The sequence below is a fragment of the Molothrus aeneus genome, chromosome 10, assembly GCF_037042795.1.
Source record: "Molothrus aeneus isolate 106 chromosome 10, BPBGC_Maene_1.0, whole genome shotgun sequence".
Classification (NCBI taxonomy): Eukaryota; Metazoa; Chordata; class Aves; order Passeriformes; family Icteridae; genus Molothrus; species Molothrus aeneus.
The window spans coordinates 16,052,734-16,079,789 of record NC_089655.1 but is presented as its reverse complement, the minus strand read 5'-3'; the positions used below and the strand labels follow the sequence as shown (position 1 = coordinate 16,079,789).

The following is a 27,056-nucleotide window of genomic DNA, read 5'->3' as shown; positions in this document are numbered from 1 at the left end:
ATTTCATAATGACTATTTCAACTGCTGCTATTTTTAGCTGTACATGTATATAAAACTGTAATTTAAAAAGCGTTCATTTGAAAGCATGTAAGAATTTCAAGTGGAAAAATCTCCAAGTAACAGAGAAAGTGCCTCACCCCTGCTAAGAGAGGGCCACAGGCAGACACTCGAGATGTGTGAGAGCATTCAGTGCTCCTCGGCAACACGACACTGCCTTCTGCCCGCTGCTCCTGAAATACTTGACTGAGTTCCAGCAGAGCAGGGTTTCATTTTCCAAGACTGCTTCACAAAGTTGCAGTGAGGGGAAGTGTGCAGTAAATGAACTCATCCCCCCAGCCCTTTAGATAAAGCTCCTTCAAGTACAAAAGGAATTACCCAAGTAAAAAAAAAAAATCTACTTTTAAAAATATCGATTTAAAGCAATACACATAAAAACTTTGAAAATTGAGCTAAAAGTATTGCCAGATTTTAAGTCCATGTGCAAACCTCTGGATCCATCTATTATTTTTTCCTATCAAAAATTATGAGTATTGTTAAGACGTACATTTGCTATTTATTAAATCCACTTACCTTTCCCAAAACCTCACTAGGATAACAGGCTTTGGTACAAAGAGGGTCAACAGCCTCCAGCTCGTGTGAACACGAGGCAAATGAATAGTCAGAGACTGCAAAAACATCCCAAAGAAATCCAACCCCAAACAACAGAAATAGTCCCTGGATTTTAGTCAACAGATTTAATGGAAATAATTTGGCTTTAACAACTTCTTAAAGTCTACACAGGCTGTGGGGAGATAAGAGAGAAGGGCTTTGATGCAGCAAAGACACTACAGATTTGATATTCACTAAATGGCAAATAAGCCATTGAACCACACACAGCAAACTTGAAGGGCTGATTATACACTAAAAATAATTGGCCCTGATATGCAATATTTGAACAATATCATAAAAATGGCACAGTATTAAAAGGTTCACCTAACTTCAGTATAAATATGGAAGCGATCAACAAAAAAAAAAAAATTAAGAGTAGGAAAATGTGAGTCAACCAGGAGATTTGAAGTTGTAAAAAAAAATTATGATAAAGCACTAACAATAGTGGCAGTATAGAGTATTTCTCTTGCCCTGAAATGAATACTGAGTTTATTACTGTAAGCACAATATGATAAAGAAAATCTATGCTGAAATCATCAGAGGCACAGAAATGCATCTCTACTTCTAACAGAAGTAAAATAAAACTCCCTGGCCACTATAAAGAAAGAATGAGAAACTTATGAAAAGTCTCACCACAAACTGTATTTGAAAATAAAACTATTTTAGTTTGTATTTCTCCTGATAGTATTTAACAAACAAGAATTTTTTATTTAAACAGCACCTACTACAAAGAAGAAACAACTGTTGTAACTGTGACAAGAAATATTAAGTGAAAGAAATGCAGAGTGCTGCATTTCACTAGTACAGGGTAAGACAGCAAGAGTGGAAGGATCGTAAGACAAGTTGCCATAAACTGACAAAAATTTTGGTAATGAAAGTTTGCCACTGGATTTTGACATTGCCTTTAAAAATTAATACCAATATTACACCCAAAATGACTCTTCTGCACAACGTGCAATATTATACAATGTAGCCACAGAGCTTCAAATCATCTGGCATGGAAACGAAATGCAAAGGCATATGAAAAACCTGTTTCAATGAATTCACTTATATGCCTTATAAAACTTGAAATTAGATTAAAAAGAAGTCCCCCACATAAGGTATGTCTTATAATTTCTTTTTTCCTCCTCTCTTTGTGGAGCACAAACTATGCTTTCCAGCTTTAAGATAATATGCTTTTTCTGAGAAGTAAAACAATACACGAAGCAAGTTCTTCTCTAAATGCTTCTCTACATTCTCTGACATAAGAATGTCGTGGTGCACACAGGAAGGAAGCAGAATGTACCACACAAAATAGAATGCAAGATACAAAGAGTTGGGAAATGCAGTAATAGGAGGATTTCTTTATGGCCCAAACCAGAACAGAAAGAGAACAGGCCAATCTAAAAAGCACACTATAAATATGAACACACTTTCTTCTAATGTGATTTAAAAAAGGACATCAGTGCTCAGCAGCTTGAAACACCTCCAGCTGAGGAAAACAGAAGTACAAAGTGCTTCTCCAAGGGTGAAGTGGCAGGCAACCCACAGACTGGAGAAGAGAAAATCTCAGGGCCCTACTCAGGTCTTTTTGTTTGTTTGTTTGTTTGCTTTTGTTATCCCTAACAACTGTCAGGTACCAGACACATTTCTCCTTCCTATGCTGAGAAAGCCCCAGGGACATGTGCTGTAGACATTCACTAGAAGAGGAAACCCCTTCCCCAAAGCAGAAAGAACAACACCTCATTTGAGTTATCCCACAATCCGCTCATACAGCCTGCAATGCATGCTTCTAAAAACCCTTCTGTTTCTATTTGTAACGGTTTCAGCATGGTTAAGAATTGAAAAGAACTGTATCATATGGCAAGAGTACAGCCAAAGTTAGTTAAGGAAAAAAAATCACATTTCTGTCTGAAAATCAAATTAGACAGAAACAATTATAGTCATTATTAAAAGTCTTTCTTCCATTTACAAACTGCAAATCTGGCAGCACTGGAACAACAACTGCATTATTAATGAAAATCTGTATTTTTGCCTTTTGTTTTATGCATCCAAAGAAGAAAAATGTGTTTTAAGTGAAAGGAATATGAACTGAATAACATTTAATTTTATTTATATGTGGAAAGCTACTTAAGCAGTCTGATTTCAAACAGATAATATGTTTTTCAAATGGAATTTCCACAGACTTATTTCTTAACCACTACAGGGCAATACAGGGGCTGTGAACAGAAACTGAAGTGCAGTAATGCTGATAAAAGAACCTAACAGATGCATTTCTCATTTTACCATATCTGTGAAAGCACAGATGACAGATGTTTAAAATATCACATCTGTATTACTCAGTTACATAATTCACAGCCAAATCACAAGCACTAGAAGTGTGTGTTTGTGATTTCCTTCACCATGCTCAGAACAACAACACCAGTTCTGAGCTAATCACCAGTGAAGGTTTGATGACTGTTACCAACAGTGAAGCTCCCAGGATTTCCACACTAACATTTAATGGTAATTTTAACAATTTTCTGACACACAGCCATCCCTGAATGATGTGACACAATTTGCACCCAGCAGAACAGAGCCATGAATATTTAACACCTGAATATTTGCAATAAGTTTACAGCTCCAATGGATGACCTGCTGTTTTAGCATAGATGGGTTCCAAAGATAATTTTTTACCTTGCTAAGCACAAATCTCCCCAGCCCTTTGCAAGCCAGCAGAATGAAAGGAAACAGCAGATATTTTATGGCTCACAACCACATTCAGTTGTGGCTCTCTACAAAAACATTTATTCCATAGCTGAGCTGGGGACCAGTGTAATGACAAGCTCCTAATTGTCCTGCTATTATTGTGCTCAGTGACTGTCAGTCCCTGAGAACAGCGTGACTGACACCAGCTCAAAGACCAGCAGAAGCCTTGGTCTATGACTGAACTAAAAGATAATTAATATATGTGACCATAAATAATAGTAATCATGAGTTAAGCATGTTCAAATTATTACTTTTCCTCAGCACCCTAAAATGAATTTTCTGATTTGAATTAAAACATATTTCCTACCAAATGTTAAGATACCAGTTATTCCTCTTTTTCTCATGCTAACAACTTGGGTGAGAAGACTGGAGTTGGTGATGAAAGAGGCATTTGAGAGCAGGCAAGATTAACAAGAAAAGAAGGAAGTGTTAAGACATGGAAGTTGGGATAAAGGAGATGAAAAAAACCACGGGCAGAAGAGACAGAACTAAGGTAACAAACATTGCTGGGAACAAGACTTGTGACATGAAGACAGGGAGGAACCTGTGTAGAACATAATCACCTCCAGAACACCCAAACACAGAACCAAAGATCTGATCAAACCATCAGCTCTGCCCTCAGACACCTGTACAACTTGGAAGTACAGCATCCCACCTTACAAACAGGCTCCAGGGAATGACAACCTCCTGCTATCTTGCTGGCTCATCTCAGAGAAATGTGAAGGTTTGAACTGTCCTGAGGAGTCACACAGATGCCAGCTTTATTCCACTTGACTGTTCTAGAGAATTCAGACTGTATCTCTGACTAAAACTCACCCTGAATTTAGAATTCAGCATCAGGAAAGCAACCTGGAAAACACATTGATATTTTGTAAAGAGAAAAGTCAGTTAAAAACGTAGGTAACATGGCTAAATCAAGCACAAGGATGATGAAGTCTATAATCAGAGATGCCCACAGAACTTTAATTGCTCATTTCCTGGGCATATCTACTGTCCCCATGTCTTTAATTAAAAACCATATACCACTTTTCATTCTTCTTCTAATTTTTTCTGTTCAAATAGATTTTTTCAGACAAGATGAAATTACTGTCAGAATCAGGACTGATCACAGTCAAAGTCTTATAAAAGAAGAGTGTTGTTGAAAAATCATGAAGGAAAAAACCCAGAGAATTACACAAAGAAAAAGGGATGGTTAACCTGAAAGAGGTGAACACTGCTTTGGAAAAATAGATTGCATATTGTCTGTGCCACATATTTCCTTCATAATACTAAGCAAATTTTCTAAACTAATCTTTCAAAAATACATTAATTAATCATATTTTTTCTAGTTGTTAGGCTTGATTCCCAGTATTTCTAAGGAGTTACCAAGGCATCTGAACTTATTAAAAGCTACATTTAGAAATAATGCCTGTAAGTTCAGGCACTAAGTATTTTAAATTTTGGTACTCCAAATCAACAGATGCTTTCAAACTTTTTATCATTCCAAGCTTCATACGTATAAAATGCAGTAACATTACCATGCTTCACTGCACAGAGATTACATGAAAAATAGTGTTTGAAAACTTTTCAATAGTCTGGAGCACTACCCAAAAGCCCAAGGCAACAATAACACATTTCTGTATTCAAAGCTATGTTTCAACAATAAGCTGAATAAAGAGACTAAAATTCACATGGGTCACTGAACAATGTGGGGGTGGTGGGTGGAACTGAATAGATGCTCCCTAATCCTCCTGCCCTCTGCACAGAGCACATTATGGTTCCAAACCATATGTTCCAGCAGCCAACACCTGGGCTGCATAGCAAGCTGGGGGGTTTCAGTATATTCTCCTTTTGGAGTGCCTGGGAGAAGGCTATGAGTGTAAATACTTTAACTTTCCAATCAGTAACATTATCAGCTAGAAGAGAACAGAGACTCCTTACTCCAGAAAGACACTGTGGGCTGTCAGTGGAAGCAGAAGTCTGTAGTGTAGAATTGTAAGTGAGGCTGAAGCCAAGGACAGTTTTGGGGACTTCAAGCTGCAACATTAAACCCTTGTCCTGCACAGAAGCACTAACTCAGGCACAACAGTCCCATAAAGAAAAGACCACAATGTTGTACCCTTTGCATCTTCTCTAAGTATCTGTAATTCAGGGAATTAAGGCAATATTTTTAACTCTGATGCTCTGATAAATCAAACCACAAGACATTTCTAACATTAATGGATTTCCACCCCTCCACTTCGGAGAGGGGGCCACAGGAGATGAAGAAGAAGAAAGCAGCCTGCACAGCCCATGGCTTCAGATGAATACACAACAGCAATTCATTCAAGCTGTTTGGCCAACATCAGAAACCACGAGATCCAAGCCTGATTAGTTATTACAGAGAGAACCCTTGAAATGAGTTATAGCCTTTTTGTTAGCTACCATGTAATTTTATTTTTAACAAATGCTACATAATTTGTAGTGTTTGTTGTAGCTAATTCTTTACTGCTGGTTCTTCTGCTGAAAAAACTAATTACATCTACTGTGTTCTAAACCTGAACCATCAGTTTAAAACTAATTACATAAAACTATGTATTTTGCCAAATGGATGCACGAGAGCCAAACCTATCAGGAGTAAAGTTTCACTGAATGAAATTCAACTCTATAAGCCATATTGTAGAATAAAAAATTCTTATGTTCATTGAGTCAAAGGGCAGCAGATTGCTTGGAAGAAAACGATTAGCAAATCTACAGCAGGTCAGTGGGAAAAGGTTACAAAACAGAGTCATGGTGTAATCTCACAACTGGTGCAAGTCAATTTAAGCTTACACATCCACCTAAACAGAGCCTCTCACTTCCATCATCCATGCAGTGCTTCCATCCTTTCCATTTGCTGGCATTCACATGCACGTGAAAACCCAGTGAGCTGTCCAAGGATTTGATACACGGAGTTATTGGCTGGATTTTCAGCCAGGTAAGTATGAAACAGCTTGCTGGAAGGCACTAGGATTGTTGGTGTTGACTGTGTAGCGGGAGATGAAGACAGAACTTCCTCCCATTTTGGCATCAGCAAAGAACTTGGATCACATTAGGCTATGTATTTATGACAGTCTTCAGGAAGTATTTACCCAGGATAAATTTTCTACCTCCAAGCACAGGTACAACCACAGGAGAACACAGCTGGAAACATCATGAAAGAAACATAGACATTTTATTTTTTCCCTAAATTCTAATTTGTCCGTCATGTGACTACAGGCCTCAATATATTCAACTATTGATCCCTACCCTCTTTATGTAGTTACAGTTATCTCCAAAAATATAACCACAAGGGCATATGCAGTCAGAACAGTATTAAAAAAATTAAATCTGATCATGATGGAGTCAAGGAAGGGGAAGACTTGGGAAGTAACTAGAAACACATGTAATACTACTGAGCAACACTTACAAGAACTCACTGGTAGTAAAATTTGATGGTAGGACTTTATTGTTTGTTTTAAAAGATAAACTCACTAAACAAAGGCATTCTGAATGTCACGTATTGCTTTTATTGCCACAAGGATTAGAAGCCACAAGCTCAGATTGCAGTTTCCCAGTTGCCATAAAACGTGAGGCAAAAAGATTTCCTATGGCTAAAGAGCAGCTGAGCATTACTGCAGTCCTCAGGTCTCCATCCAATCCCAACAAATCCAACAAAAATGAACTGTAAACTACCACACAGTCTACTGCTCTCTGTGTTTTCATGGTAACAAAAAAAAACAAAAAAAAACCAAAAAAAAACCAAAAAAAAAAAAAAAGGCCAGAGAACTGACCTTAATTTAGCAATTTACCAAAGCACCACTCTCAGACAACTCCATTAGGCCAAGAATTGCCAGTATTTATACACAGACCACATGAGTTCAAGACTTCCCACTAACAGACACACAAGAACAAAAACAAAACGGAGCAATAATCAAATTAAACAAGGACTGACAAAATTAGGAGCTAAAATCAAGAAATGCAGCTGAATGGAACAAGCTGGATTACTGTCCCAAGTTAGGGGAAGGGTTGTGATCCTCCTTCCCACTCCTATAGCTACAAGAACCCCTGCACAGGGCATTTCTCTTTGGGTTTTGCTAAGGGTAGAGACAAGGACACAAAGGCAATCACAAGCACCTGAATGACCCTACTGACATATTAGGTTTTGGGTTTTAATATTGAAACTTGAGATGATCTAATTATTAAAACTGTACACTTTGCTGGCAAATAGTCTGAGATTTGAACAAACAATAATCCCAATTCCTTCCCAGTTACCTTAACAATCACAAAAAATTTACATTCAAAATACAGCAGCCCAGAGAGTTTTAAAAAATTACTTTTAGGCTGGTTTTCACTGTGCTGTTGTGGCTTTAAGAACAAATGTTTGGCTAACAGGGCCAGTGCTATCTGAGCCATGCTGTGCTTCTCAAGCCATTTTACATTTCAGTAGGCAGTATCAACTGAACTTCTAGAAGGAATGAAGAACACCAGTGAGACCCTTTAGTGCAGAACACTCACATACTCACTGCACTCCTTCTAGATGCATGCAAGCACTTGGCATATAGAAAATTTACTGACACTATGGTGAGATTTTACCATTTCTATGGAGAACTAGTAAGGATAAAACGACAGAGATACCTTATTGGCAAAGCCATTGAAAAGGCACAACGGACCATTTTATTCTTCTTGTTCAGAGTCCTTCTATCCTTTTTTACTACTAATATATTCCAGAAACAAGATATAGTGAGCTGCGTGTAATTATCTTACTCAATTTCCATACAACAGACTTTTTTTTAATTCCATAAACCCACATATTTTCATCTTCTCCTTAAAAAATGGAGACAGTGAGTGGTTTAAGTAATTACAGCTGTCATGGAGGGTTTGACAAATAACTTTTCTGCTCAATGTATGCTTTAGGCCACTGGGAAAGCTGTCAAATAATGACATCAGAATCTACATTAATGCTGGCAAAATGCAACTGTGCTGCCTTTCACATTTAGCTCAGGTGGTTTATAGCTTTTCTTTTTCCTATTCTGTGGTCAAGAACATGAGTGGAATGAACAAATGGGTTGTAACAGATAAAATGGGGAGAGATAATGAATGCTAAATGAAAGTATGAAAGAAAACGAAAAGAAGAAGCACGAAAGCATATCCTTCATTTGATAATGAAGAAGTTTGCTCATTGGGCATCATCAATGAGCTTTGTAAACCTGTTCACTTTCTAAAGGTCCAATTAAGCTGTTAGGGAGGAACAGAAAGGAATGAGATACTCTTTCAATATCTAAGTTATTCGTTATTACTACACTGCATTTCTTGCACATCCCTCACATATGAGAAGGTGAGATGGGTGACTGCATCACACACTGCAGTTACCTTCCTGCTAATCCATGCCAAAGCTCTCCAGACTATCCCATCTTCAATTTGATTTTATAGGGGATCTTCATTCCAGTCAAAGTACAAAACAACTAGAAACCCACTAGTGCTTCACTGCCTGCTGAAGTTATATGCTCAGTTCTGAGAGTAACCTTGAGCACTGATCTTGGTTTAAAAAGTCACATGCGGGTTTTCATCATCTGGAAGACAGCAGTGCCCAGAAGCAGCCAAGGCTCTAACATGACTAGACAATCCATTTCCCAGTGAAAAGTTTATGCACTGAAGAAAATGATTAATGACAAACTTAACTTTTCCACCTAAAAGAAATACTGTATTATAAAGTTCAAAAATAAAGTGCAGCAAACCTGACCTGGTTTTGCTGCTCTGGTGACTGTTTAGTGAGTGGTTTAAGAATGCTACCTAGAAGCTATTACAGCTTGAGCACCAGGGCTAGTATTAGTCAAATCTGAACCCATACAAGGTTCAAAAAAATGTGATCTTCCCATTGATGTAACATCTGCAAATGCACCTTATGGCTGACATCACCCACCATCAACCTCAAAATCTGCACAGAGTGCCCAACTAAACTTGATCAAACCTCTGATCTCCAACACCCTGTTCCTGCTGACCCGCTTTGTTGGTTCACCTGTGTTCAGAGCAGCTTCCAGGCAAGGCCAGGGGCTCTGTCAGGGCTTGGGGCAGTGAGATCCAGGTTTCTGGCAGGGTAGTTACGTTAATGAGGGGTGTGATTCATTCCCACCTCGTAACCATCCCTGTGCTTACGCTGACATGCAGGTACTTTCATTGCTCCAAGAACGGGAATGAGCTGTATCAGTACATGATTCACAGCAGAGAGGTGTCTACTCAGGCACATGAGGAGGAAGGTTTGCACATCATTGCTTCATCTCCAGTTTTGTCACTGAATTTGTAATTTGGGAGCAAATCCAGTCATTTTTATGAAACATGGACATGCAGCACCTCATGTGCTTAGAGTCGGTGGCACAGCATTTAGAAAGGCTCTTGGGAGTCTACAGTGTGGGGTGTTGTTTAAAGTGTTTACTTAAGTATTTATAACACCTAACATACAAATACATTGTATCATATTATTTGTGGCTAGTCCCATACAAAATAATTTTAAGTCTCCTCCCATGAACAAAATTGTGCCCAGAATTATTAAAAACAAGTCACAGAACAGACCATGCTAAAAAAAAAAGGCACAAGATGAAGTTATTCATAGCAGCCTTCAAAACAGAGAATTTAAACATAATGTGTGTCCCCATACACACTCAATAAGCTTTGCTTTTTACAACTTAAGAACAGTTCTAGCTTTTTTCTGAGGTTCATTGTGATGATAAATGCACAAAAGTGTATGGCATGCACTGCTGCTTATTAGCATTTAATGCTTCTTGAACAACTACAATGCAAATATTCATCACAATAGATGGGAACCTTGGTGGGAACAAGAATTCCCACAAATTGTTTAAGAGTACAGTAAATGAATAGTATTATAAACAAAAAGCCCAAACCCCTCACAAATGTGTATGCTGCATTGGCTTACAGATTAGTCCACTACACATGCATTGTGCAACTGCACTGGTACAAAAGAAACAAAACACACCCCAAAAATTTATATCCCAACGAGAAGTGTTTTCTATGTATAGCTGTGTTCAAGACAAGCAAACCAGTGCTGTCTCGAGGTCTGCTTGAGTTTTCATGAGCGTTTCTTTTGTTAGTGACAGATTTTTGCATAAGTAGCATGTGACAGGACAGAGTATGAAGTCAAGACAATTTTAAAGAAGGTTCCATTTTGAATTACTTAAATGACAGGGTAAGCAGCACACTTACAAACCAACATGGAAACTTGAAAAAAGTGATGTTGGAAGCTTATTTCTAAGCTTTCAAGCTACAACTCAAGACTAAAAAGTCTAGATTTCACAGCTTCAAACAGATGGCATGCTGACGCCTTTTAAAGTTACTCTGACTTTGCTTATACAACTGCACAATCAAAGTAAACTAAATCTGATCTAGATCATGTATTAAGAAGATTTCTACATCTGCACAAACTCTCCTTTCCCAACTCTCAGCTCTCCAGTTAGTACAGTAATATGCAAACACAGATGTGTTTTCACTTGTGATCAAGGTACGTACGGTCAAAGTATAATTTTTTAATCTATTCTTATGAATACATTCAAGGAATAGAGAGAACAAAGGCCATAATGCTTACTGTACCTTGTAAAGTAATTAACAATCTTTAATATCCTTAAATCCATGCTATACAGGGGAAAAAAAGAAAAGGCTGTGATTATATTCAGGGTATTTTTCATATCTTCTTATGGCTTATAACAATAATAGAGGCATAAGACCTTATAGAGCTTAAAAAAAATAGTTTCTTTAGCATACACACACCTGACAGCCCTCTTGGAAAGTTGGTTTCCCGTGTCAGTAGGACAAGACGAGAGATTGTGAGGGTGCACACAAATGTGTATATACACACATTCACACACAGACGTATCAGAGCAAGAACGAGACTAGCTAAAATCACAGCAGCGAGCAGCAATACTGAGAAAAACCTCACAACGCCCTTTAAAACAGTTCTCCATAAGGGAAACATTTTACAGCAGAGATGATAAAGTAAAAAAACCCCTACAATGAGAGAGATCTCATCAGACGGGCAAAGGAAGAACCCTGCCAGAGCTCCTCCATCCTGCCTCGAGAGCCGAGGAGAGGAAGGGCGGAGAGCGAAGGGAAGAGGCGAAACCAGCTTCAATTTAACGAACAGACAGCAAATCGGTCACCTCAGGCTCAGTCCCGAGCGAGGGGCTGGTAGGGCAGCCAGGACGCTCAGAGCCCCCGAGAGCCCCCGCTCCCATTCCCCGCTGCCTCGCCCCCCTCACGCCCTGTCCCTCACCAGCCTGGGTGGTGTCGCTGAGATCGTGGTTGGCGGCGCTGGCCCGCGGATAGTCCCGGAGCTTCCTGCCGCTCAAACTGAGGGTCCCGCTGATCGCCGCTTCTTCCAGGGCTCGGTCCAAGGAGCGGCTCCAGGAGCCGGGAGCCGAGGGACCAGGCGGAGCGGGACAAGCCGCGGGCATCGCGGCAGAGCCGCCCTCCGGCGCCGCCATTTCCCCGCCACAGCCCGGCCGGACAGCGCATGCCAGAGCGCGCGGCAGGGGCGCATGCGCGGCCGCCGCCCGGCGGCCCCGGGACCGCGCGGGCACCGCGTCCGTTCGAGCCGGGCTGAGCCGAGCCGGGCCGGGCCGGGCCGTGCCAGCCGCTCCTCAGGGCCGCGTCTTCCCGCCCGTCTCGGCTCAGCCGGCGTGCAAGGGGATCGCCGCCCCGGACACGTCTGGACACCTGCTGGAACTGTTAAAAATTATAGTGTTCCCGCCAACGTGGGATGTCACAGGATGGTTTCTGGGTGAGCATCGCTCACAGCTGCTGGCTGTCGGGCCCGTTCCAGCAGCAAAACAAGGGCAGAGCGCACAGATCTCCGCTAAGTGGGAAATGTAACAACTGCTTCACGTTTTATAACTTAAGGATTGATTACATTAAAAGCCACACCCTTTGCTACATCTTCATAAATGCCATTTTACCCTGCTGCTTCCACTGAACCTACCTGATGCTGCAGCCAACACACGCGAGCTGATAATAAAGAAGAAAGGCTGTCAATAATCAAGTAGCAAGACAACCACAATATTTAACACCTTATCAGATATATTTACAGGCAGTATTTAGTCCTGCACTAACAATTAATAGCAGCATTTCCAGTGCTTTGTGCCTCCTGCTGGCACAGCACTCCCACACAGCCAGGAAGCTGCTCGGGCTGTTCCTGCAGCACAAGGTGTTGATGACGGCGATTCTCGCTATCAGGACATGGCACAGCAGCAATCGCTGGCACATCTGGTACTCCCACCACACCAAATCACTGAGTTAGGAAGTGCTACTGAAACATTAATTAGTAGCTGACACATTCAAATGGAAGTGAGCCTCTACAGCGCCACTCCAATAAGTGCTCTCTTGTCAGAGTATTAAGGTGAGCAAGGAGTGTGAAGCCTCTTTTAAGTTAGGTTGCTTTCTACTGTGTTCTTCAGAATATTTAATAAGAATTTGATCAAGAGGAACCCCTTGCAAGCTATCAGAAAATTCACATAACCAGTATATTGCCCAGGTGGTTATAACAGGAACAAGACAATATAAAACCTGTAACTTTTTATTAAAAAAAAAATTAACAGCTTCAGAATAGATCAAATGTAATAACTTCTCCAAAAAATACCAAAAGGTACAGTGTAAAGCATCTTCTCATTAAATACAAACTAGCACTTTTGATGCACTGCATCAATGTTTTGCATCTAGGCTGATGCAAAAGAATTTTTTTTTGTTGCATCCTGGCACATGAAAAACGTATACACTGAAACAGGATGATTGACTACTCTTTACCTACTCAAATTCTAACAGTGGGACATTTATTTAAAAAAAATTCCTACTAGTAATTGAGAAAGAAACCTTAACACCACTACATTTAGTTTGCCTCTGCTAAGGTGTATTTTCCAACATTAAAAACAAGGGTTTAAGTCCTATTTAGCATCAGAGTGCACTCTGACTTCAAAATGATACCAAAAAAAACAAAAAGCCCTTCTGCTGTCAAGTGCTCTTCAAGGCTCAAGTTGCCAGTATATGCTAGTTAACTTGGAATTTGAGATAAAAATGCAAGGAAACCAACTCTGTCAAATATAAATTCTTCAAGAATGTGAAAAGGAGTTAAACCTGCTTCAAATGCCATGAACGTTCCTGGATGCAGCAAGCCAGCCCCTCTTGTACCTGACTGTACCTAGCCCTCCTCACCAAAAAGCAGTGCCAAGATCATCAATGCCTGGTCTGGAAGCAATTCTGAAGAGGTGCCTCAGTTTTAGGGATTATATAAATACAGGTTGAGGATGCCCCAGTTGTTACTGTCCTGCAGATTCTGATGCACAGAGCTATGCTTAAAGCAGGTGGCTACATGTTCCTGCCTAGTGCCTTACACATGCTGGCAAAGTGAGGGCTTTCCTCCAGAAACGTTCCTCAGTTTCAGACAATTTCCAGATGTCTGACCACTTTGGATCAGCTTCACATCTTACCTCTCTTTGGTACAAACAAACAAATGCCACAAGATTGTTTGCCTCCAGCTATTTTTAAGTTAGAGAAAACCCTCTGGGGCAAAATATGCAGGATGAGAATCCTGTATCTGGGAGGGCAAGAAACTCTACCATACTGCTGACTTCCTTGTGAAGGAAGGCTTTATCTTTTCCTATCAAATTATTCAAAAACGTGAAGTTATTGCATTTAGTTTGTGAAAAACATTTCGAAAAGAAATAAAAATCAGAAGTTTAAGAAGAAAAGGAGATGGATAAACTCCATTTACAGAGGAGAATGATGAAGTTGAGCTATTTGGAATACAAAGGACTCTCAAACTGCCTCTGCAGTATTCCTCCACTATGGTATATGATCTGGACCACTTTTAAGGATAAGAGTAGAATAGTCTCCATCCCAGTTACAAATTTTGGGTCTCAGCTAAGAGCTTTATTTGTGAATGTGAGGATGCAAAACAGTTTTCAAGAAAAGAAAAAAATGGAACTTTAAAAGCACAAAGAAGTACAGAACCAATGCTCCCATGAAAAATGCCGCTACATCGCTACCAAAGTATCCACGGACTGAGGCTCTGTGCTAAACTGGTCTCTGAAAGAGAGCTCAAAGGCAGTCCCTAAAAAACCCTAAAATGGGGTTTGTAATTAAACACTTAAACAATCTTTACCATAACAGAGGGGTCAAAGAACTCAGCTGGGCAACAGAATCTTTTCCAACCAGGTGATGGTGCCACTACGTCGGATCAGTTTCTTTCCACTTTTCTCCCTCAGGGCATTAAGTCTTTTACCATTCCAAGTAAAAGTAATAAAGAGAGATAGCTCTGCCACCATCTTAGCAAGATGTCTGGAGAATTCTAGTGACATATGCTGTATTCTTCTGCCCACTTCTATTTCAGGGGCTTAGGTAGGTGGGCTCAGTGCCCAAGTCCATCTGCCAGGTTAGCCCACTGTTACAAAACGGCTTCCTTTGTTCTGAGACAATGCTGTCCTCTGCTCCTTCAGGATCCCAAATCGCTCGTTCAACGTCATCCCTGTCTGAAAAATAACGTAATTTAACCAAAACTTTAAAGGTGTTGGGTTAATTTAATCAAAGTAATGGAGACAGAACAGTTTTTTCTTCAGTCTGTATCATCACTTGACTCCTCAGTTGCTTCACTTGGATTTTTTGTCACTTCCCACACCATTTAAAAATCAGATTGGACTACACATCAAGAGCTTGCATTTTCAGAATTCATTAAGAACACATGGTATATAATGTCAATACTCAAAGCCTACTCAAAATATTGTAAGTTAAACTGAGGACAAACAGACTGAAAAATGGAACTTCCAGTACACATTTCCCCACATAGATTCTCTGCAATTTCAACAAATGCAACATTTTCACCATTTTAATGCAGGTTGCTTTCCAGTTCACTCAGCTAAGGCAGCAAGCTGGAGTCTAATCCAGAAGTTCAATCAATTTTACACTACATTAGTAGACTTTCTGACATAGTTCTTATTCCTGGATGGAACAAATGCAGATCAATGCCTTGACTCCATGCAGATTTCTACAGCTGGCACGAAGGAGCTGATTACAAGAACAGCATCTAACTCTGCCACCCTGTAAGAATTCCTTCAATGACAGCATTAGGATTGCTGCACCAAATCACCTGTCTTCATGAAACTTGTGAAAAATTGCTCATCTTTCAAGCCCTTGAATGCTCACATTTAGTTGGTTTTTTTTTTCCTAGATGGACAGCAAAAGTTGTCTTACAGATTTGGCTGCCAGGGTTCCAGGCAGGTCACACAGCTGAAACCAGCTCATCCCTGAATTATTCACAGTTGCTGATGCAAGCACGGCAGGAGCACCAGAAGCCTTTTAGAAATATTCAACATTTTAAATCCCATTTAAATCATGTGGGCATGCAAGGCATGAACTAGAAGAACAAGAACAGTGAGTTTAGCTACTTGCTTGAAGTTACACAGCGAGTTAGCGGAAAGACTGGAAGTGGAAACAAGAAGTAGTCACTAGTTCTCTCTTTTTGTCACTTGGGAGTCTAGGAGCAAAGTGCCTCACTGGCTTTTATTGGTCTTGAAACTACTGTCACAGTTATGAAAGGAAAATTGCATTTACCTGTTTTCCAACACTATTTATATCAAACTGCAATGGAACCCCTTTTGGAATCTTCTTCTCTTCAGATTGGTCCCTCTTCATCAGAAATGATGGCACAGGACTACGAGTTAATCGTAGTTTCTGGGACCTGTGAAAGAAGAATGTTGCAAAGGACATGATGAACATGTGTTTTATGCAAGAAAGCCTTAATGCTGATAGAGGTACGAATTTTGCATCAAACCATTTGACCAGGCTGGCTGAAAAGCTGGAGGGTGCCAATTCAAGAAGGAAAGTCAGGCAGAACTAAAAAAGGGACCATTTGTTATTGTTATCAGACACCAAGCGTCCCAGCAGGAAACCATCTTATTTTTTATCTGCAATTCTATTGACAAGCATGTAATTTGTGGTTAATTCATCCTATAAATACAAAAAATATAAATTGGTACAGTCTCCCTTACTGATAAAACGCTACCAAGGAAATGCTAATCAAGACATTTTAAAAATATACCACCTATAAACAACAGTACCATCAACTTCCCAAACACAAACACAGCAATGGTCTCTTTAAGCACAAGTCCAGCAATATTTTTATGAATCAGGGAGTAACTGTTACCATTATATATCAAGTAGGTGCTCATTCATTTCCACTCCGAGGTGGAAAACAGCTGTGACATGGCCTGATTTGGAAGGCGCAGACAAAGTGAAAATGTACCAACCCACCACTCTTCCACTCTATACACCACATCGAGCTCCTAACTGGGAGCTGACATGTGAAATCCAGCTGTGATATTATTCAAACACTGCTCAGAAACACTCAGAAAGGGGCCAGACTTAAAAGTCTTCACAAGAAGCTATGACTTTGAGGTCACCCGAAACACTTTCATTTATGTTCAGAACATTTCAGAACTTAATTGAAAACTCACACTGGGCTTATGATTGCTGCTGGGTTGTCAATAGACACGGTCAGGATCCCTCCACTTGTGGTAGAAGTTCGCCATCTAGTTTGAAAACACAAAAATCACTTAGAATTGTGCAGAGATTTCAGTCAGGGTATCTTTAAAGGTATGTTCAAAATACTGGCCAGCAAAGAACGTGCAAGCTTTTGGAATGTTGGCTAGTAAAAAATCACATGCTATTGACACCTGACTATTGATTCTTGTACCTTTTACATTGCCTACACCTATTCAGAACACTAAATCGCAGGCTGTTGAAGTGCACCAGAACTACAGCACTTACTCAAGAGTTAACTCCTTTAAAACATTTCCCTGCCACAGATGGGGCCAAAATGGCCCACACAGCAAATTCAAGAGGTGACAGACTCCACTCTGTGGCACCTGCTGCTTTCCTCAGCCTTTTGTGTTCCCAAGAAACACCCTGCAAAGAGCCTAGGAAGCACAGAATAGTATGGGAAGAGTATATGGGGGAAGAGCCAAGTGGCCTCATTGGGCTCTGCCTTTTTCATTTCTAAACTGCTTCACAGGCTGATATGCATATTAAATAAAAGGAAAATTACAACAAGAGCTCAGGATAACATTGACATTTGAATTTTTCTTCTAGTCTATGCAGTATTCATGAGTACTAGAGATTAGCCTGATCCTCTTACCGTCTTCCCCCTTATTCCTGCAAATGTCTTATGCAAACCAACTCCTCCTGGTTAAATTAGAAGATAATTTAGGAAATAACTGAGAATAGGGGGAGGATCACTGTCACTCTAGTTGATGTGCCTAGAGGGGAAAAAAATCCACCCCCCCTTCTATTATCATATCCGGGAAGTCTGAGCTAAAATGAGAATCTTACGTGCTACAAAGCTGAAAATTTCCAAATTAGATACTTACTGACGAGTTCTCTTTACTGTTTGATTATCAAGATCATCTGTTGACTGCACTTGGGCCTGCACCTGAAAACACATCAGTAGAAACACCAGATTTGAATATTGTTTCAATTCCTATTGTAGCAGCTGCAAATAGAGAAGTTCAAAAACAGAAGTTTAAAGCTGTTACTACATGCTGCACAAACAGGGTTGTACTTTCAGAGGGACTTCAAAGAGTCCTATTAATTTCCTAAGACCTTGAAAAGAAATTACTTTATGAACATAGAATGATTTAAACAAAACTGCCCATAGAGCAATGGCAACATTTTGGAGGACTATGTCAGCCTAAGATAGATCAAAATGTTACTACAGTAGCAAGAAAAGTCTGTCTAGTTCCTGATCTTGTCTGTAATTTTGCAAACCATCTGGAAAGAAGACAACAGCTACTTACAGTCACAACGATGGCAGATGTAGAATGAGGGCACAAATAAAAACCAAACCCACCACTTTTCATTCACTGTGCACTCTCATCTCTCCATCCTACTAAAATAACTAAAAAATCCTTAAGTAACTAAAATAATTGAAATAAATAACCCCAAAATAACTAAAAAAGCAAACCAAATCATAATCAGATTCTTAAATATGTTTCTGCTCTATTATTTATCTGAAAGCAACTTCTAAAAAGCTGGACAGAGCTTTCTACCATTAACTTTTGAAAGGAAAAATTAATACCTTGCAAATACCCTCAAACACTGGCAAGTTCCATGCCCCTCAGAATTGCTCAATTACACTGGAATGTGAAGCAAGACTCGATGGATTACAGCAACTAGAGAATGAGTGCACTTCCCTAGAAGAACCTGTGGCTATTCCCCAGTGCACCTGAAGTTTCTACTCGGATCTGATATTTGAAGTTGATTCATTAATATCAGTGTTACAGGTTAGCTTAGAATCTATAGCCCAACTGCCTTGTTCTTTTCAAAATTTGTATTTACCTTCAGGCCTCTTCTAAACAGGAAAGTTGCTTGACGAGTATCTTTCTGCTGATTTAGTTTGTTTCCAATTCTGACAAATGTAGATGGCATGTTATTCCTGTAATATTTATTTAAAATATAGTTATAAAAGGCTCCACAGGGAACACCTTAGAGACACTACTATGGAAGTGAAAAAAGTTCCCAAAACATCCATAAGGACATCTTTAGTGCTGCCTCTTTGAGGCTGAATGCTTCAGCTGGGATAAGCTCCTCATCCACTATGAATGAAACATATTACTGATAAATGGAGAAATCACTGCTGGTACATAGAAGCCTAATGTTCATACATCACAGGACAATATGGTCATTAATTCTGCCTTTCACTTTGCTCAGTATCCTCCAGCACTTTAAACATTGCTGGTTACATGAAAAAAAATTAAAATCAGTATGTATAAAGAAAGTTTGTTTACAGTTTTCACAGTATAGTCACAGAGTGAAACCTTTTATCATGGAGACCATTTCCATTGCAGTTTATAACACATGGTAATTCCAGCACAAATAAAACATACAGTGGCTTTCCTGAAGCTGCAGATGGCACCAGCTTCCACAAAGGCATTTAGAAAGTTCACTAAACCATGGCTAACACTTCTGAGCTATCAAAATCCACAGCAGCCATTTCCAAACAGAATCATGAAACACAGAATGGTTTGGGCTGGAAAGAAGAACCCCTAGATTCAACCCCCTGTCATGGGCAGGGACACCTTCCACAAAATCAGGTTGCTCAAATATAGGCTCCTGTGATTTAAGTGAAGGCAGAATACCAGGTGCTCACACATAGAGGCATTTCCTGAGTGCTCTACATCATAACAAACATCTGGCTTTGTATTGAGACCATGTTTGGCACATTCTTGGCTTCCAGATTTGTACAACTTCACACACAAACTGGTCTTGACCATATTGCTACTCCAGTACCTACTGTCCTCTCTCAGCCTCAGTCCTGTCAAACAAGATTCACCATGGGAAGTTGCCAAGTAGTGTTCAGAAAGCAGGTTTGGTAATTTACCTCCTGTTTAGCAGAGTAGACCTCCTGAGGGCAGGAGCTTGTTTTCTCTGCATTTCAGATTGTCTCTGCAGGTTTGTTTTCCTTTTCAAGACTGGGTAATTCCGCTGTGCATTCTTAAAAAACAATCAACATATTCAGCATAATGTATCCTATACACATACCAACATTTTTATTTCAGCTTCCATTTACAAACTGTGATTAGAATACACTTGGCTTTGCCTACCCTTCACAATCTAGTGTAATTTGAAAACACATTCTACAATTTAATGAATTCTATATTCTCCACATCCTCAGAAGGAAACAAAAAGCAACATACCTTAGCAGTTATTTTTTCATTACCATATCTCCCTAAACTGACAAAAATCCATGCTGCACATGTCTTAAAATTAGCATTTGTCAGAAATCCAAAGGCAATCCCAATTCTATAATATTGAATGAGACAAAGCAGGCAACAATGCACTGGAGCAGTGCAGAGAAGGGAGCCTACTGATGGAGTTTAGTATTCTGCAAAAACTTGCATTTTTGTAACAGTAGAAGTTTAGCACCTGCAGGTTGGCTGAATTATTGGTCTGTAAGAAAACCAATTTTGCTTGTAAAAATACAGTAATTCCCTCCATACTCACACAGAATATACTTCTGTACTTCAACTCTCATGACTTGCAACCCAATTAGGTGTTAGAAACTATTTTCACACCTAGTCATTATCCAGCCCACTCAAAACAAACAAGAACTCAGCTAACACATTCCCAATTTGATAAAAGCTTGTACCATTTGTCTCCATTTTGTATTTCAAGAGCAGTTTTCTGAAGCACTCGTGTTTCATTTTTTTAACCTGTTCTGACACGAATCACCAGGGTTGCATTAATGAATTACCTTCTCACTCAGTGGCTGTCTGTTCAGAGGACTGATTCCTTTGTGTGAACCCAGAGCTTTCTTGGCTGCCAGGCCAGTTATGACTCCATAAGAACGCTTCTTCCCTGCTATCTTCTTTCTGCGCCCCAAACGATTCTTTCCGTAACCTGCAATGAGCACAGAAAGCTCAACAATTCTTCCTGAAGAGAAAAGGTTCATGCTTTAAGATGCCTTGCAGGCAGCACAAGTTATTTGGCTGCACACTTCAAGCCTCAGAGCAGAGGCCACCACTACATTTGACGACAATTTGGTCACTCAGTTGTTTATCAGGTCTGGCCCAAGCCCCAGCACAGCAATGATCAGTTTCTCATACAGAGCACAGCTTTACTGTAGTTCACTGCATTAATTTCTGCTGAAAATTTCTTATTTGACATGTCTGCAGGGAGAACTTGAAAGTCTTCTAGCACAGAAAACTACCAAAATACTCTGAAATGGAATTTCATCAAGCACTGAACAATATAAAACCAAACCAGAGTCCCTCGGCTTCCTACTCATTCAGCAAACTTCAAATTACTAATTTAATTTAAAAGGAAAAAAAAACCTAAAACAGCTTCAAAGATTATTTATTTTAATCAGTGGTTCCCAAGACATGACTTAGAAGGAAAGAACATAGCAATTGGCCCACAAAAGCACATTAAACAGCACATGAATTATATCACATTTGAAGTGTTTTCAATTAGAAGTCTGCATGGCAGTGCAGCCAAACTGAGGACTGAAAGCAGATTTTGAATATAAAAGGCTTGTAAGTCTGAGGTCTGTAGTATCTCCAGTTACCAGGGTTTGATTAACCCAGTCTGGAGTCATTTAGCTTCATGCTGTGAATACAGACCATGCTCCAATTTTGTCCCCAAGCACCCTCGCCTCTAGAACCTCAGACTGCAAAACAAATTTCAGACTGAGGAGTCAGCTCTCCAAGCAACAGACACATTTAGTTTTAACATATCTGACTTATCAGCATTGATAATAAATCTGTGCTTTCTCATGAGACAGGAGCCATGACATGAGGTAAGCCACTGGTCAGAATCCAGCTCAGATCAATTTGCCATGGAGAACTGCTGTGTACACACATTTTGTGGCTGGTTAGCAAATGCTCTTCTTTTCCAAGAGAAAAGCTGAGAAACAGGGTTGCTTAGGCTGAAAGGGACCTCACAAGCTCTATAAACCAACCTCTGCTCAAATAAATGAAAACCTCAGTTAGCTCAGGCTGCACAGGGCTTTGTGCAGTTGCATTCTGTGTATCACCAAGGACAACTTTTATTTAAATGAACAATGCTCATCTCTCTGCTTTTAACCCCAAAAGCTGAATAGAATCCAGCTCAAGTTCCTCACTTCTTTCCAGAAAGTTTGGCAGCCACTTCTAAAACCACAAGAACTGAACACTGTTGATCATTTGTGGTTTCTGCAGTTGTCCACAGAGGCTTTGCTACTTATCAGGGTAACTTCAATAGCATCAGAGTAGCAATAAATCTACTGCTAAGCTACTAATAACTAGAATGCTCACAAGAACTATTTAATGACACCTTCTGCTTAAAAACAATACAAGAGATTTGTTTTCACTGGGAGAAAATGTGCCAAGCTGTATAGGAGGGAGCAGTTGAAACTATTCACAATGTTTCAAGATGTCATGAATCTGGAAATTTTGCAAAGAAATTGTTTGCTTTTTTCCTATAACACAGGCAGAGAAGCTGGTAAGGTTCCAGAAGAGAAAAGTAACTGCCTAAGACAGTAGTATTTAGAGTTTCAAGTTTACAGATCAAGTTTCTCCTAAAATTCTAAATCCTAATACTTGTTTCTTTTGTGGTCTTTTGATGATAAACAATTGCACCTGACAACTGCAGTTATAAACAGAGCTAACATGTTTGATAATCTACAACTTAAATTCACTTACTCTTCACCCACACAAATATCCTCACACCTGGGCTGAGAGATGTAAATTTTTCTCCAGCCCTGTCACCAATTTATTAGAGATGTACAAGTAACACAGTTGTGTGGGCCTGCATAGAAACCAAAACTCCTCTGAGCCCTGAGTAATGCAACATTTCACTGATCCCTAAAGACATTTGTGTCTAAGACACAAAGGAGGAGCTGCTGCTACAACAAACACTAAGCAAGACAAAGATAACACAGGGATCATTGTGAGTACACCAGACAGATGTGTCTTTGTTTTAAAGGAATGCTACTAAACAAGAAATTGCCTCTATTAACCTGAATACCTAATTAGCTCATGGTGGTAAGCTTTCTTATCAGACAGTATTCTTCCACATTTTGATCATCCTGTACTAAATAGATACTTTTCAAAACCAATTGCAAGCAAAACCCACCTGCAATTCAAGCAGGAGCTCTCCATGTACTGAACTAAAGCCTGGGAATAATTTTCAAACTTGTCCTGTTTATCAGAAAACCCAGGAGTTACTCAGGGGAACCTACAGCAAAGCTGTTATTGTGCACTTTTCCTCTCCTCACTCCCTGTCTATATGACTTTTTCCCCTTTTTGTATTCCACTGTTAAAACACTGGCTTCCCCTTTTTGTATTCCACTGTAAGAACACTGGCTGAATAAGGCTGACACAGCTCTTCCTTTGCATCTCAAGCTCTTACAAGAAAAGCCAACTCACACTGTGCACTCTCCATTTAAATATTCCTGAGCCAGGATCACAGTCTATAGTAACAGATAATTTGGGGAGGCCTGTAAAGAGAATTCTACCCAGCAAATATGAATTTGCTTTTCTTTTGCACAAAGCTCTGGCAAGGCCTTCACATCTCCCAGTACAAAGGCTTTGGCATAAGCACTTGTTCTGTCCATCTCTGAGAAAGGGCAAGGTATCATCACAATTTCCAAAATTAAAATTAAACTGGAGAATCAGAAAGCAAGCCAATTCTTCCTTGAGTCAAGGACAGTCCTTCAAGCATCCAAGCTCCCTGGTGGCCAAACATGTCAATTACTTTCTCACACTGAATCAGAAACAAAACCAAGTATAAATAGATGAAAAATACCCCTGAATTACAATCAAAAGACACTATTTGAAAGACAAGTCAACTGACCATGTCAATCCACACATTTCATTATTCTATCTTTCAGCTCAAGAAAGATAATGTGTAATCTGTGTTCTGTTTGGCACACACACCTTTCTGCTGTTGCATTCCCCACTTGGAGCCTTGTGAACTGAACTGTTGAGCTCGATTCTGCTGAAGCCCTCTTTTTATTTTGGGAGAATATTGTTTTCTTTCTTCTTTCTTGTTCAGCTTGATGATATCATCTACAAAAAGAAAAATTGACATACTATATAAAATACTGAATAAAACCCCCAAACAGCCTGGAGTCACAGGAGACAGACCAGTCAATCCTGCAAAGGCAGCACATACAAGTTAAGGTTCCAGAAACATCAGTACTATAAACATCCAGTCCCTGTTATGTCTTACAGAAGTTACTTTAAAATACAATGCCTCAGCAGAAGGGAAGCAGTTGCATACATCCAGAAAATGTGAGACACATGTAAGATCATGGCATTCAGCCCAGAATTAAATTTTAATTTGAGCGACTCCATTAGTTTTTGTACATGGTTAAAGAAAATGAAACTTTGCAGAGACCAAATAAAATGTCAATTCCAGCCTTAGCTCTTTCATCCTAAGCTACTTAAGAAAGATCACACAGACACAACTCAAGCCATCAGTTATCTTCAGATGTTCAGCAGGACTGAAATGATGGGGGAAAAGGCAAGCAAGACATCTCTCCCCAGGAATCTACAATCCAAAGCAATCACCTTATCTATTGTCCAGGGAAACAATCCCAGACAAGCTATTATTCAGCTCAAAAATATGTGTAAGAAACAAGCTGATGAAAAGCAAACAGCAGGTCTGTCCAGTGCAAATTGTGCTACACCAGCCTGACTGCCTTCACTGACCTGGTAGCCAGCTCAGGAGAGAAGAGCAAAGCAAGAGGTGTGGCAGCTTTTATCTGACTGCCAGCTTGTTTACAAGAACACCTTAAAGGAAACTGCCAAACTGTGTTTACTGCATCTTTATCATGAGAGCACAACTGATAAAAAATGTCATGTTTCAATAGGGAGCCTCCCCAAATAGCTGGACAGTCTTTTTTCAGTCAAGGAAAGATGGAAATGGGTTTACTGTGTTTGTGGCTGAGTTCAAATGGACTCATAAGGGGCAGAACAGAGAAAACAGTGTAAAAACATAAACAGCAAAAACCACAACCAATGGTTTGCATGCTGTCAAGAGAAAGCTAAGAGAACATGAATTCACTTTGCTGCAAAAATCTAGCAGGAGAAGAATACTGATACAGGTCACTCAGGGATTGATATCTACACAATCTTCTTGACCAAAGGGGGTGTCCCTGGAACAAGGATTCCAAACTATCCTTTTATACACAAAGAAAACCAAAGGCACTTCAAACATGGATTCATGCTTCATAGTTCATCTGTTTCATATTGAATCAAATTTTTTCAAGTTGCTGCACACAAGGTTACAACTTTTTAGACTTAAGATTCAGCTATTCCCTTATTTGGGTAAATGAAGGACATTTGGGACTTCATGCATTTGTTAGAGGAGCCACACTGAAGCAGTCTCCTATCTTGCATGAGATCAGAGACCACAATTACAGCTAGAACAGCAGAGTTATCTGGGAGCAGTATCAAACTGGAAGCTCAGCTGCACATAACACAACCAAAACATGTTTAATCTTTATCACTATATGAGAATTTACTCAACATCATGATCTCAATCTTAAGACTTCCTAGATTAAGGTCGTGTCAGTTTCTTTGATATCACACTAGATGTGGGACTGCATTTTCTCTTTGGCAATACCTGACACAAAGCTTTCACTTGGGGACAGCAGCTGGGGTGACAACGTTCTTACACACCCAAAGAAGCACCCACTTCACACCACCACTTTAAAACAACATCCTCATGACACTGCAACAGTCCTTTGCAGTCTGCTAGTTAATGGCCAGGACATGTAGACTGACTGAAAGGTTAACTCAGCCAGGAAACATTAGAATATGTGAAAATACAACAAGCCAGGATCAACAACTCTATTAGCAACCCTGAAAACAAAGACTGTGTGCAATGGGTAAAAACAGATTTAGTTTTCTATGAATGCTGTAGCACTACTCTACATTCAAACTCTAAACATCATTTCACAAGTTATCTCCACTGCCCAAAGAACTCCACTGAATTATTTACAGAGGGAAAAATTGTACATATCCTCTTATTTTATGGTGGCCCACAAAGAGACCAAGTCCACCATTAATAACTTCAGTTCACACTATGAATCTGTTTTTTGAAGAAAGTCTCCTGATAGCACCTATCTTTGATGCTCTGGTAGTATCACAAAGTAGTATTGGAGTGTACAAAACCAATTAAATTTTCTTTTTTTCCTGATAAAAGTAAACTGGAAGATGCAGCCCACGAACACACCAAACTGTCCCTGACTGTTAAGGGGACTCAGTACACAGCACCAGAACAGAACTTCTCTGAGATCCCTCACGAAGTATCTACAATGTGGGTGTCAGTTTCTCGGACACGCTGGAGACACAGCTCTGCAGGTTTGTAATGAGTCTGTGCAAGCTCCTAACACACACACCCCGCAATAGGAGGGCAGGGGACAACGGGGCAGATTGTCACGGCAAACTACGCGGTAGAGGTGACGTCATGCTCGGCGTGGCCGGTCTTATCCTGCAAAGACGTTACACGGGAGACTTGCCACTGCTGATTTCCAAACCTGAGAAGAATAAAAAGGCCAGGCCAGCTGAGAGACCACCAAACCTCACCCATCCCTGTGGTTGCGAGCGCCAGGCGAGGCCCTGGGACGCTCCCCGAGCCCGCCCAGCCTAAGGCCTGAGTACTGCGGGCCTCACCGGGCCAAAAGCGGGCAGAGCCCCGCTCTGCGGCCTGCTCACACCACCAAGCAACACAAAGGGGTCGCGGCTCTTGCCCGCAAAGGACCGCGACCCTGGATCCGCGCTGCTCCCGGCGGCTCGCCCAGGACTCGCCGCTATGCCCAGCCCCCGGCGCCACCCTCGCCCCTCCTGCGCTCCCGCTGTGGGAGGGTCCCGTCCTTTCCCCTCCCCACCCCCCGCCCTCGTTGGTTCCGCCCGAGCCGGTGCCCCCCGTTGGTTCGTTCCGCCCGTCCCCGGCACTTGGTTCAGCCCGAGCCCTCCGCCCTGTCACCTACAGCGGCCACCCCGGCCCCGCTCCTCACCCAGGGACATGTCGATCTTCTCCACGCTCTCGCCGCCGCCGTGCCGGGCCCCCGCCGCGGCCGAGGAGCCCGGGAGCGGTGCCGCAGCCCCGAACGCGTTCATGGCCGCCTCCCTCACACCGGACCGCCCCCAGCCGGGCCCGCGCATGCG

The 27,056-nt window shown here is 40.7% G+C and overlaps 2 protein-coding genes across 3 annotated transcripts in view; both read right to left on the bottom strand.

The window, feature by feature from the left end:
* The window catches only part of LRCH3 (leucine rich repeats and calponin homology domain containing 3), a 61,649-nt gene extending 49,806 nt beyond the window's left edge, over positions 1-11,843 (bottom strand). The window contains exon 1 of one of the 2 annotated variants that reach the window (XM_066556963.1): positions 11,633-11,843. In XM_066556963.1, coding sequence (XP_066413060.1) covers positions 11,633-11,843 — 211 coding nt within the window. The remainder of the gene's footprint in view (positions 1-11,632) is intronic. The other variant, XM_066556964.1, reaches the window with a different exon arrangement.
* A 1,072-nt stretch (positions 11,844-12,915) lies between these two features.
* FYTTD1 (forty-two-three domain containing 1) lies at positions 12,916-27,053 on the bottom strand. Its single transcript, XM_066556790.1, has 9 exons — positions 26,906-27,053; positions 23,817-23,948; positions 20,654-20,799; positions 19,781-19,893; positions 18,739-18,835; positions 17,772-17,833; positions 16,860-16,934; positions 15,958-16,084; positions 12,916-14,879 (listed from the first exon to the last, which is right to left on the bottom strand). Exons 1-9 carry the CDS (start codon positions 27,051-27,053, stop codon positions 14,784-14,786), a joined length of 996 nt encoding a protein of 331 aa, XP_066412887.1. The 3' UTR covers positions 12,916-14,783.
* Between the last annotated feature and the right edge of the window lie 3 nt (positions 27,054-27,056).